At 33.8% G+C, this 13,903-nt stretch overlaps 1 protein-coding gene across 5 annotated transcripts in view; it reads right to left on the reverse strand.

The window, feature by feature from the left end:
* Kiaa1328 (KIAA1328 ortholog) overlaps positions 1 to 13,903 on the reverse strand; it is a 257,338-nt gene that overhangs the window by 143,433 nt on the left and 100,002 nt on the right. For all 5 annotated transcript variants that reach the window (XM_026400047.2, XM_026400048.2, XM_026400050.2 and 2 more), the window contains one exon: positions 10,427 to 10,554. In XM_026400047.2, coding sequence (XP_026255832.1) covers positions 10,427 to 10,554 — 128 coding nt within the window. The remainder of the gene's footprint in view (positions 1 to 10,426; positions 10,555 to 13,903) is intronic.

Here is a 13,903-nt window from a genome sequence, read left to right on the forward strand (position 1 = left end):
TTGGATGTAGGCTGGGGATATAGCTCAGTGAGAGAGCCCCTCTGGTTTCAGTCCATAGTTCTGGGGGTGGAGGATTGCAGAAAAGGAGTAACAGAAAAGGAATATAAAAAGGTAGTGAGATATAGGTATGTGTGTGCATGAGTATACAGCAGGGGTGTAGGGGTGTGTGTGTGTGTGTGTGTGTGTGTGTGTGTTTGTACAATACATTCACAAGGAAAAGAAAATAACACCAACCAAGCTTTGGGAAGTAGGTGAATAACTGGTAACTGATTTTTATAGAACAAAGCAAAATCCTAATTTAGAAGGGCAATAAAGTATTGGCTCAAAACTGAAAACAATGGATATTACTAAAAATGAGGCTGAAACAGGGGCTGTGGATTGAAGGCCTCTTTAAGAAGAAGTCTGTCCTGGAAAGAGAGGACTTTTAAAGGCTTTTTTTAAAAAATAAGAAGAAGAAGAAGAAGATATATAAACTAAAATAAGCAGAAAAAGACAAGAAAGAATTCTACATTAAATGGAAATCATATATAACAGCAGAAGTAAAGACATCAGGTTTTTAAAACTAGAACATTAAGAAATGTGTGATGCTAGGAGTCAAGCTATACTCTATCACTAATCAAATCAAGTAAATCCAGGGCCTAAGTTTCTACTTCTGCCAATCTAGAGGCTGGATGAGATGAGTAGTTCTCATAGAAGATGTGCATCAGGATAACCTTTTAAAAACCATGTGGTGACCCATCCACCAAGGTAATGACTGCTGGTTATGTGTGTTATAGAAAAGGTTCTCATCACTGAAGAGGATGATCTCAAAAATTATTCCTAATTCAAAACTTTGTACTTCAGAGTATAAATAAATATAACTAAGTTTATTCAGCAAACTTACCATGAGGTTTCCTTTAGACTACCTGAAGCACACAAGGGACAGGCATAAAAAGAGTAACAATCTGAGACTGTCCCCACTAATTGATGTTTGTCAAATGATATTTGATGTTTGTCAAATGTCAATGCATACACAGTATTGTTATAATTTTAATTTATAACTCAAATTAAACAGGTTTGCTCCCATTATACTAGGATAGGGTAAATTTTTCTTGATATAAAAAGTTCATAATTGGTTTAATAAACTATATAGTATTTGTAAGTCTATCTAGTATCTGTATGTCTAGATGACTTTGATATTCCTCAGTGTGCCATAATCATTTTAGTTCTTCTACCACAGAGCCAAAGCTTTAGTTTATTTTTAGTCTGTTTGCATAATTTGCCAAGTAATATGAACACAGACTACAGATACAATGACAGAAAGAAATAAAAAGGAAAATAAAAAGTCTGTGTTCCTTTACTCCTACCTTCACTACCCAGAGGTAATTATACCCTCTTCTCCAGTTCTGACTTTTAGTGTAACTGGCACAATTCTAGTATTTTGACATTTCTTCTTCAATTACACCTACATATTTATTAGGCAAGACCCAGCGTTTTCCTCACTCTGACAGAATTTACCTCACCTTTACTACCTTTTTTAAAGTTGTTCTTTGTTAGGTCTTTAATACTTGTATAGGCAGAATTAATATTATCAAAATGACCATACTTCCAAAAACATTACACAGATTTAATGTAATTCTGATCAAAATCCCAATGACATTCCTCATAGAAATAGAAAAAAGCAGTCATGAAATTCACCTGGAAAAATAAGAGGTCTAGAATAGCTAAAGCAATCCTTAGCCGAAAGAGTGAAGCAGGTGGAATCACTATACCAGACCTTAAACTATACTACAGAGCAATAATAACAAAAACAGCATGGTATTGGCACAAAAACAGACTGGTAGACCAATGGTACAGAATAGAGGACACACAGACTAACCCACAAAATTACAATTATCTTACATTAAACAAAGGCTATCTTTTCTCCAAAAAAGGAGAACAAATGGTGTGGGAAAACTGGAAATCCACATGCAACAAAATGAAATTAATCCCCTATCACTCACCATGCACAAAACTTAACTCAAAATGTACCAAGGACCTAAGAATAAAATCAGAGACCCTACATCTAATTAAAGAAAAAGTAGGCCTTAATCTCCATTATGTGGGATTAGGCCCCAACTTCCTTAATAAGACTCCTATAGTGCAAGAATTAAAACCAAGAATCAACAAATGGGATGGACTAAAACTAAAAAGTTTTTTTCTCAGCAAAAGAAACAATCTGTGAGGTGAATAGAGAATCTACATCTTGGGAGCAAATCTTTACCCCTCACACATCAGATAGAACACTAATCTCTAGGGTATATAAAGAACTGAAAAAGCTAATCACCAAATATTATAAAATAAAATAACCCAATCAATAAATAGGCCAAGGACATGAACAGACACTTCTCAGAAGATATACAATCAATCACCAAATACATGAAAAAAATGTTCATCATCTCTAGCAATTAGAGAAATGCAAATAAAAACTACTCTAAGATATCATCTCACTCCAGTCAAAAAGGCAGCTATTATGAAAACAAACAATAAGTATATTAGTGAGGATGTGTGGAAAAAGGTACATTATGCACTGCTGGTGGGACTGCAAATTGGTGCAACTAATATGGAAAGCAGTATAAAGATTTCTTGGAAAAGTGGGAATGGAACTACCATTTGACCCAGCTATCCCTCTCCTAGGTCTATACCCAAAGGACTTAAAAACACCACTCTACAGGGACACAGCCACATCAATGTTTATAGCAGCACAATTCACAATAGCTAAACTGTGGAACCAACTTAGATGCCCTTCAATAGATGAATGGATAAAAAGTATGTGGCATATATATACAATGGAATATTACTCAGCAATAAAAGAGAATAAAATCATGGCATTTGCACATAAATGGATAGAGTTAGAAAAGATAATGCTAAGTGAAGTTAGCCAGTCCCAAAATACCAAATGTTTTCTCTAATATAAGGAGGCTGATTCATAGTGGGGTAGGGAAGGGGAACATGGGAGGAATAGACAAACTCTAGATAGGACAGAGGGGTGGGAAGGGAAGGGAGGGGGTATGGGGTTAGAAATGATGGTGGAATGTGTTGGACATTATTATCCAAAGTACATGTACGAAGACACAAATTGGTATTAGTATACTATGTATACAACCAGAGATATAAAAAATTGTGCTCTATATGTGTAGTAAGAATTGTAATGCATTCCACTGTCATATATAAATTAAAAAAATTAATTAAAAAAATACTTATGGGGCTGGCATTTTGGCTCAGTGGTACCGCACTCGCCTAGCAAGCGTGAGGCCCTGGGTTCGATTCTCAGCACCACATACAAACAAAGGTATTGTGTCCAACTACAACTAAAAAATAAATATTAAAAAAATACTGATGTATATAAAACCTTTTAAAGCCAGCCTCAGCAAAAGCAAGGCACTAAGCAACTCAGTGAGACCCTGTCTCTAAATAAAATACAAAGTGGCAGGGGGATGTGGCTCAGTGGTCGAGTGCCCCTGAGTTCAATTCCTGGTACCCCCCCCAAAAAAGTCTGAATACTTATAATATCTAGTTAATGTATCATTTCGGACCGTGTTTCTTGAACCTCCATTCCATAAAATGAGAAAATCAGTATCAGACACCTCCTTTCACCTCTTCTCCTCCTTTTCACTATTCAAATGTTAACAGTGGTACAATTTCTTTCATATCATCAAGGTTTTAGCATTTGTATTCTTTGCAGAGATTGGATCATCCAAGTTTTGTTTACAGATATATGCTAAAAATTGCAAGTCTACAAATATAAAATATGTAAATACTTGTCACTGAAGACACAGGATGTGCGACTAGTTTCATACAAAGAAAGATGCCAGTCTATGGTCACAAAACCAGATACTTGAAATAAAGTGTTCTAAATGTAGAGGCCAAAGGAATCTCCTTTCTAATATTCATCCTCTCAGAAACACATCTTGTTTTTATAGTTTACCTCATTCATAATAATGACTTTCTTTCTTTTTTTTTTAATACAGATAGCAGAATCACATCTGTTACATACTCACATTTTTACATAATGGCATATTAGTGACTGTCTTGATCTGCTACCTTTCCTAACCGCTACTATCCCCCCCGCCCCTCCCACCTTCCCTCTCTGCCTCCTCTGCTGTTGTTCAATTCTCTCCCCCTTTTTTCCCCCCTCCCCCTTGCCCATCATAACCTCTTATACTTTTGTGTATCATTGAAGGTCTCCTACCATTTGCATATCCTTTCCCTTCTCTCTCCCTTTCTCTCCCCCCATTCGTCTTTGTTTACAGTTAATCTTTTCCTCATGTTCTTCCTTCCTGTTTTGCTCATAGTTGCTCTCTTTATATCAAAGGAGACATTTGGCATTTGTTTTTCAGGGCTTGGCTAGCTTCACTTAGCATAATCTGCTCTAATGCCATCCATTTCCCTGCAAATTCTATGATTTTGTCATTTCTTAGTGCTGCATAATACTCCATTGTATATAGATGCCACATTTAAACAGGCGGGTGGACCAATGGTACAGAATAGAGGACACAGAGACTAATCCACAAAGTTACAACTATCTTATATTTGATAAAGGGGCTAAAAACATGCAATGGAGGAAGGATAGCATCTTCAACAAATGGTGTTGGGAAAATTGGAAATCCATATGCAACAAAATGAAATTGAATCCCTTTCTCTCACCAGCCACAAAAGTTAACTCAAAATGGATCAAGGAGCTAGATATCAAACCAGAGACACTGCGTCTGATAGAAGAAAAAGTTGGCTATGATCTACATATTGTGGGGTTGGGCTCCAAATTCCTTAATAGGACTCCCATAGCCCAAGAGTTAACAACAAGAATAAACAAATGGGACCTACTTAAACTAAAAAGTATTTTCTCAGCAAGATAAACAATAAAAGAGGTAAATAGAGAGCCTACATCCTGGGAACAAATTTTTACCCCCACACATCAGATAGAGCCCTAATATCCAGAATGTACAAAGAACTCAAAAAATTAAATAATAAGATAACAAATAATCCAATCAACAAATGGGCCAAGGACCTGAACAGACATTTCTCAGAGGAGGACATACAATCAATCAACAAGTACATGAAAAAATGCTCACCATCATTAGCAATCAGAGAAATGCAAATCAAAACCACCCTAAGATACCATCTCACTCCAGTAAGAATGGCAGCCATTATGAAGTCAAACAACAACAAGTGCTGGCGAGGATGTGGGGAAAAGGGTACACTTGTACACTGCTGGTGGGACTGCAAAATGGTGAGGCCAATTTGGAAAGCAGTATGGAGATTCTTGGGAAAGCTGGGAATGGAACCACCATTTGACCCAGCTATAGCCCTTCTCGGACTATTCCCTGAGGACCTTAAAAGAGCGCACTATAGGGATACGGCCACATCAATGATTATAGCGGCACAATTCACAATAGCTAGACTGTGGAACCAACCTAGATGCCCTTCATTTATAATAATGACTTTCTTATTCAGCTTCTCATTTTAACATTTCTAAGTGCCTCTTTCTCCCAGTTGATGGGATATTTCTTATTGCCGCTGCCAGGAACATTCTTTCCCTGGCTCCTTACATGGTTGAATTCTAATATCCAAGGTCACAACTTAAGTGTTATCCCCTCACAGAAGAACTACAATTATTTAATCACATTATTTATAGAAATGTTCAATTACATATTAGTCTCCTGTTAGGAGCTTTCCCCCTCAGAACTGCTGCATGCTACTTCAGCAAAGTAAAACAGTTCCAGGAAAGAGGGACATATAAAGTTGGAATTAAACAACAATAAGAAATATGGTGTAAAGAAGAGCCACATATGGCCAAATACACACACACACACACACACACACACACACACACACATATATATATATATAAAATCTATCTATATATGGAGAGAGAGAGAGAGAGAGAGAGAGAGAGAGAGAGAAGGCGCTTTGCCTCACACTAATCCCCAAAATCAATTCTAAGTGCATTAGAAACCTGCATATAAAAGACAGAGCTATAAAACATTTAGAAGACAATGTACAATATTTTATGCCTTGGAAAAAGGAAGGACTCAAAAAGCCCAAACAATAAAAGATTGATAAATTAAACTACCATTAAATTAGGAACTTCCATTCATCAAAAATACCATAAAGACAGTGAATCATCCATAAATTGGTCAAAGATGTTTGTAATACATACAACCAACAAATGTTTAACATCCAGATTATAAAAAGAATGTCTATAAATCAATATGAAAAGATCAACTACTTAAAAAGAAAAGTGGACAAAACCTGGCAAAGAATTTGAGAAGATACATAATATGAAAAGATGCTCAACTCCACTAGTAATCTGAGAAATGAAAATTAAAATGACTGTAAGACAGCATTTTGTAATAGTATGTTACACTGGTGGCCTCCAACAGCTACACCTCCCTCTAGTCTCTTCACCTTAAATCTAATCTGTTTTTTAACACGTGGCAAGTTCTGAGTCTCATCTGTAAAGAGACTTGATAGTTTCCATTTTTGTGCTCTGAGAGCCCTGCGCCTTTCGGTAAGAAGTTCAAGGGCTACATGGAGCCAGAGGCCATGAGTAAGCATGAAAAGACTGAGAAAGGCCCAGTCATGCCAGGGTCATAGCTGTAATGCCAGTTCCATGCAGCTACATGAATGACTGCAGGCAAGGTCAATAGAAAAGTCACTCAGCTTTTCTCAATGCCATTCACAACCTCGTTGTGGAGTACACAGTTTGTTAAATAGCAGTAGATAACTGAAAATATAAGTCAGTTACTTTATGTTTTCATCTTCCAAAAACCCAAAGGTGAGAAAAACTGCCAAATATCCTGAGGGGGTAAAAATCCACTGAACTTAGTCTTAAGTTTTTTTGTTTTTTTTTTTTAAAGAGCATATGCCTAACAGGCATTTGTGGTTAGTTAATTAGATTTCATGATATGTATTAGAAGTTTTTTGGCACAAAGAGGAATTACAATTTCCAAGAAAGAACAATTTCCAAGATTCAAGTGATAAAAGCCAGAGTTTAAATCTTCACTGCCAGCTATATTGAAATGATTAAAATATATTTATTTAACAGAGCACTACGGTAGCCAACAGTTAAGTTCCAAAGTAGAAAATACCAAAATATGTTAAGTGACAAACATAGTACAAAACTACAACTATACAGCTATAGAATTTTAGTTTTCAAATACACCAGTAAAAATCAGAAGAATTTCACAAGTACTTATTACTATTTAATTAAGCCTGATTTGAAAATCTGGAATAATTAAGGATGCATGACTGTTAAAAAAGTATATATAGTCTGATCCCTTCTCTCATATTGGTACCAACTGGTCTATAATAATGGTATAATAATGGAAAAACATACCAACAAGCAAAACATTTAATAAGCCAATGAAAAGTGATGTGATAAAAAAAATTTCCCATAAATTTCAAAGCAAGTGTCCTGAATATAAGAATAATGTTGAAGTTAATTTTTGTTCATGGTGCAAAGTAAGGTTCTAAATATATAAGGGTCTAAATCTTGTTTTTAAGTGTCTATTTATTCCATCATCATTTGTTGAAAAGATTTTCCCCACTTAATTAAATTAGGATCTACAGAGCCAATTAACCATATTTGTTAAGGTTTGTTTCTGAACTCAATTTTGTTCCTCTGGTATATGTCTACCATTAAGGTGGTACTGTACTGTCTTGAATACTGTGTACATTTGTTGCCTATTTCTGTATAACAATTTCCCACAAATTTATAAAATATTATAAATTCAGTAGTACACAGTTCCATAGGTCAGGAGTATAAGCACGTTTTGCCAGGTTCTCTGTTTGGTTTCTTACAAGACTACATTCAGCTGGGCTCTAATTTAAAATTTCTAAGAAAGAATCTGATCCATGCTCATGCAGACCCTTGACAGAACAGAGTTCCTTGTGATGTAGGACTTAAATCTTAATTTTTATACTGTTGGCCACAATCTATTTTTAGCTTCAAGTTCCCTCCATCTTCAAAGTCACAAATGGTGTGTTAAATTGTTCCCATGCTTCAAATGTCTCTTAACTTCGTCTTTTGTTCCCAGACAGAAAAAAAATTCTATTTATCTCATGTCCTTAGACTGAGCCTATCCAGATAATCTTTGATTGATTATATATCATAACACAATCATGAGAGCAAAGGTAGAAGAGGACAAAGGCTGTGTTGGCCATCTTAAAATGCTTCCTACTGTACTATAATTTTAAAATAAATTTTGAAATTATAAAAGACAATCCTCCACTTCACTCATGTTTCTCAAAATTGTTGTGATTTTTCTCATTTCTTTGCACTTCCATATAAATTTTAGGATTCTTTTATCAGTTTCCATCAAAAAATTACCAAAATCTATTAGAATTCTGATAGGGATCACAACAATCTACAGATCAATTTGGGAAGAAAGACCATTTTAAGAGCATTTGAGTAGTTCATGAATGTGGAACCTGTTTTCATTAATTTAGATTTTCTTAGATTTTTCTTAGCAATGTTTTGTAGTGCTCATTGTACAAATCTTGCACTTCTTATATTAAATATATTCATTTTTAATTTTAATTAAAAGTGAACAAAACTAAAATTGATTTTGACATTTAGATCTTGTATCTTGCAACCTTGTGAATTTGTTAGTTCTATCAGTTTTTTTGTAAATTCCTCAGGATTTTCACATGTAAGGATCTCATTATTTGAGAACAACCACAGTTTGAATTCCTTTCCACTAACTTAATTCCAGGAATTTATAGAAAATTTGTTCTAATACAGTTTTCTCTCCCTCCTTTCCCTTTGTGCAAATGTGTGCGTGCATGCACACACACACACACACACAACATCTGTCTTATAAATTCACCAATATACTTTTATAATTATTATTCTATTCAAGTATCTTTAAAATAATTTAAGAAAAGAGGAAATACATAATTGTCTTTATTGGTACTCTTTATTTCATCGCATAGATTTAAGTTATTGCTTTATGTTATTTCCTTTAATTTGAACAGACTTCTATTGATATGTAATATAAAGCAGGCACACTAGCAATTCTCTCAATCTTTATTTATTTGGGAATGTCTTTATGTCATGTTCACTCTTTAATAATAACTTTGCCGCATTGCCAAGGAATGTTTTTTTTTTTAGTTCTTTGAATATGGCATCCCACTGTTGTATTCTCCATGGTTTCTGATGAAAAGTCAGCTGTTAATCTTATTCTTTTTATCTACAGAACTCTCATGCTGTGAGGAGCTTAATAGTATAAAGAGCATGACATCATCTTACATTTTTTATTTTTAGAAGTATGGTGTAGCTTCTTGAACTGACAGTACAATCTGGGCTTGTTGAAAGTGGTACTATGACTCAAAGGTAGTTTGGTATTAAAATAGTTGGAATTAAGATATATGTTACATATTACATACACATTAAAATGCATAAAATAAAATTAGAATTAAGATTGCCAAGGTGCTTTATCACTATATGACTATTTAATAATTAAACAAAAAGTCTCATTAGCAATACCACATTCCAGCAGAATTATTATTATTATTATCATTTGTCTATTTTGACTTTTCCTCATGTGCAAACTTTAAGCTCAAAACTGAAGTTACCTCAGTCAGAACTCTTAACTCATCTGAAACAATTATTTCTAGGTTGAACTGTAATGATGTTTTTTAGAATGTTTGCAAAAATCTTTAGGATATTTAGGATTTCTACTGTTCAAGAGGAAAGATAATGCTCTAATACATTATCTATATTTTGATACTTAATATGAATACATTGATCACTTCTACAATGTCTTAACACAAAGTTTATTTTGCATTCACCTAAATATTGAAGCCCATACAGACATAAAAAAGACAAATATCAGTTGCCAGAAGGCAAGGAGTGTGTCTTTAGAGGTTGTTTTACATTAAAACTGGTAAGACTCTGAATATTCATTTAATCATATAATACTACTAAGTGATATATGTATGTATAAATACATATTTTTGTGATTAATACATACATGCAAATGTGCAAAATATTTACATTTTATCAATTTAAAGTTTTTATGGGTCATCAAGTCACTTTTATTGTAAGAATTATAAATGAATTAGAAAGGCTTATTAAGTGCTTTTCAAAAGAAATGAGTAACACACAGCCCATTTGATTTTCATTGAGTAACAGAGCAGTGCATTTTCTTTACCATTCCTCTTATGCTTTTTCATATAACCAAGAGATTTCCCACTGACCCTTAGCCTATTTAAGGTAATTATTCCTGACTTTTGAGACCCAGGAAAAGAAGAAAGGAAGGCAAAAGACAACAACTCAATCACATGCAGTATCTGCAAATTTATTTTAAAACAATATTACATACTATGTAACAAAAGCAAATGACTCTTTTGACATCTTGTTAGTCCATTAAAATAAAAAAGGGATAAAAATACAGATGCTTACCTGTTGTTCCTGCATTTTAGCAGCATTAAGTTCTGAAAGAGACATGGTAAGCTTCTCCTGCTGTTCTGATAGGTATTTCTGATAGAGACTTAGAAGTTCTTGGCATTCTCTGTACTGTAGCTGAAGAGGTAAGATTTCAAATTAAGGGAAAAACATTTAAAAAATGGATCCAAGCCGCATAATCAGTGCTACTTTTCAGTTTTCAATAAACAGAGGTAGAAATGTAACAATATTTAGTAACAAAAAAGGTAAATATATAGTCAACAGATGGAAACAATACACATATTTCCCCCCTAATCATAAAACAACAATTCACAAAGAGGGTAGCAATGGTCATCCCATGAAAGAGAAAATTATTTCTCATGTCTTTAGATTTGAAAAGATAAAAACAAATGCAGATATATGCAAAATAAACCCCTACCTTATGCCATGTATAAAATAAAATGAAAATATATCACTGATCTAAATGCAAGAGTTAAAACTATAAAACTCTCAGAAAAACACAAAAGTACAACTTCTGACATTAGATTAGGTGATGATCACTTCAAATCATGAGCACTCCCCCCCAAAAAAAGATTAAAACTGGACTTCAATATTATAAACCTTGTGCTTCAAAGTGTAAAAACATGGAAAAATATAATCCTCATGATGAGAGAAAGTAGTTGGAAATCATATATGATAAAAGACTGGTATCCAGAATATATAAAGACCTCATTGGAGACCTCTTATGACTCAATTAAAATTAAATTATTAATTATTATTAATTATTATTAAATTATTAACTCAATTAAAAAATGGGCAAAGGATCTGCACAGATTTCCAAAAGAATATATAAATGGTCAAAAAGCACAGAAAAAATGCTAAAATAATTATCCATTAAGGAAATATGAATCAAAAGCAAAATTACATGCACTAAGATAGCCACAATCAAAAAGACTAACAAAGGGAGTGGTTAAGCGAGTGGCTAACAAGGATGTAGAAAAAGTGAAACCATTCAACACAGCTAATGGGAATATAAAATTGTGTTGCCATTTTGGAAGATAATTTGGTAGTGTTTCAAAAAATTACACACTGAGCTTCTGTATACTCTCAAAAATATACCCAAGAGAATGAAAATACATGTCCACAAAAAATCTTATACATGCATATTCAGAGCAGCTTTATTGGTAACAATGAAAAAAAGCAACCTTGATGTTCGACAACTAATAAGTGAATAAACAAGGTGTGAACTAGATATATAATGGAATATTATTTGGCCATAAAAGACTGAAATACTGCTATTTGCTGAAAATCTTGAAAACGTCGTGTTCAATGAATGGGGTACACAACGAAAAGGTGCATTTAATATGATTTCACATATGTGAAATATCCAGAATAGGCAAGTCCATACAAATAGAAAGTAGACGGGGGTTGCAAGAGCTTGGGAGAGACGAAATGGGGAATAACTTGGAGATATAGGGTTGGAGGAAAAGATAATAAATATGTTCGAGAATGAAACTGTAGTCATGTTCACACATCTTTGAGAATACATTCAAAAACTTTTAATTGTACACTTGAAAAGGGTGAATTTATTTTCTATAAATTATATCTTAATCAAGTTGTTATAAAGAGCAAAGTAGAAATGATGACATTGGTAAAAATAATTATTGTTTAATTTACACAGAAAGTTCCTAACATTAAACATAAAGGGATTATAATTTTTTATTTAAAATTTGATTTTTGTCATTTATTTTGTTTAACATCAGATAAGTCAATGTGTCATTAATCAAAGCATCACCTGGGAATTTTCTTTATAGTGTGGTATAAAGAACATGGCAATCTACCCTGGGGTATCCTCTCTCACAGTCCCTAAAACTTGAAAAATGTTGAACATGAAATTAATCAAAAAGGTCACCTAACTTCATGACCAAGTGTCTGGGAGACATGTTTCTAGCCAAGAAACATCTCATTGTGGTAATTTTCTCCCCAGGCTCCTTTTTTCTTCAGATCATTTTTTAGTCTCCCTCTTAACACTTACTTATGTATGCTGTTGGTGTAGGAATTACTGTTCAGTGGGATTATTCTATATAAATAATTTTACAACAGGTCATCCTGATTAAGGGTGGAAGTAATATTTCTTAAATGTCAAAAATGGTGACTGGTTTCAGTATTCCTTAACATTTTCATAACCTATTCATTGCTTCTGGGCAGATTCCTATTCTAATAACTTTTCCCAATCATAACTGCATAAATAACCAATTGCTTCATTATTCTCATTATTAACCTTTAACAGAAAAGGAGCCAAAGATGGCTTATAAAAGAGGAACTGATTCACAGTGAAAGGATAGGTTACTATGCTTAGAGAATACATTAATTAGAAGAGCCTGTTGAATACCTGGTATCTTAACAACAGTAACAACAATAGCGTGAATGGTGGTCTAAATAATCTAATAGGTTTTCAAAGTTAATCTATGTTAGACAGGCTGGCTTTACATTTCCACGCTTTTTGTCAGCAAGCTTTCTTAAAAAAGAAATGATTTGTGGTAATCCCAGGAGTCTCTACCAGCTATTATGTACACAAAAAGAATTTTTTATTCTAGCTGTTACATAGGCAGTAATGTTTATAGTAGGTGAACATATTAGCCTGGTCACAGAATATGAATTTTACTCTGGAAAAATCAAGCACAATTATATAACCTAGGAGTTAAATGTCAGCGTTTCAGACAAATTATAGGCAAATTCATTTAAATACATGCCATGTAGCAGAATATAAAAACAAGTAGTCCTATCCTCATCAATTTTTTGTGTCTTTCCTGATTTTACCAGATTTCAAAATGACCTGCTTTTCCTTCCTCTTAACACAATGGGACTGCAGTTCTCCATCTGGAGAGAGAATTATAAATGCTAGGAAAATGTGGGTAAAATGCCCTCTTTACTGATTTGGGGAGGGGCAGGGTTGTTAATGAAAAGAAGACACATTTGACTCAATCCTGGCCAAATGACAGGAAAGATTATGCAACAGATAAGGAAGATCAAACCTAACAAAAGGTATACACTAAAATTAACACTGGAATCTGTCTAAGCACCATTTAAAAACCACCATTTGTGATAAGTAGTCATCACAACCTCTTTGAATAAAGGCTTCATAGCATAAAATAAATAAATAAAAATTAATGTTAACATCACATGAAGACCTAAACATCCAATTAATTAACTGAAATGGCTATAGAAAATGATCATTTGGTAAAGTTTAAAGGTTTAATTCTAAAATATATAGAAAAATAAAACAATGTTGGCACAGAATGAATGGGGAGATGAGAGAAATAATAAAAACTGTGTAAAAGAAAAATCAGAGGTAGAGGGAAAAGGAAGGACCAGAGCCAGGGTATACTACCAGTCAGCTGTCACAGTAGAAGAAAATTGTCCTAAACTGGAAGAATTCCTCTGGCCCAGCAGACTCCACCCCCATGTGCTGCAACACTTTACCCTAGTTTCCAA

This window comes from Urocitellus parryii, chromosome 13 (assembly GCF_045843805.1).
Source record: "Urocitellus parryii isolate mUroPar1 chromosome 13, mUroPar1.hap1, whole genome shotgun sequence".
In the NCBI taxonomy this organism is placed as follows: Eukaryota; Metazoa; Chordata; class Mammalia; order Rodentia; family Sciuridae; genus Urocitellus; species Urocitellus parryii.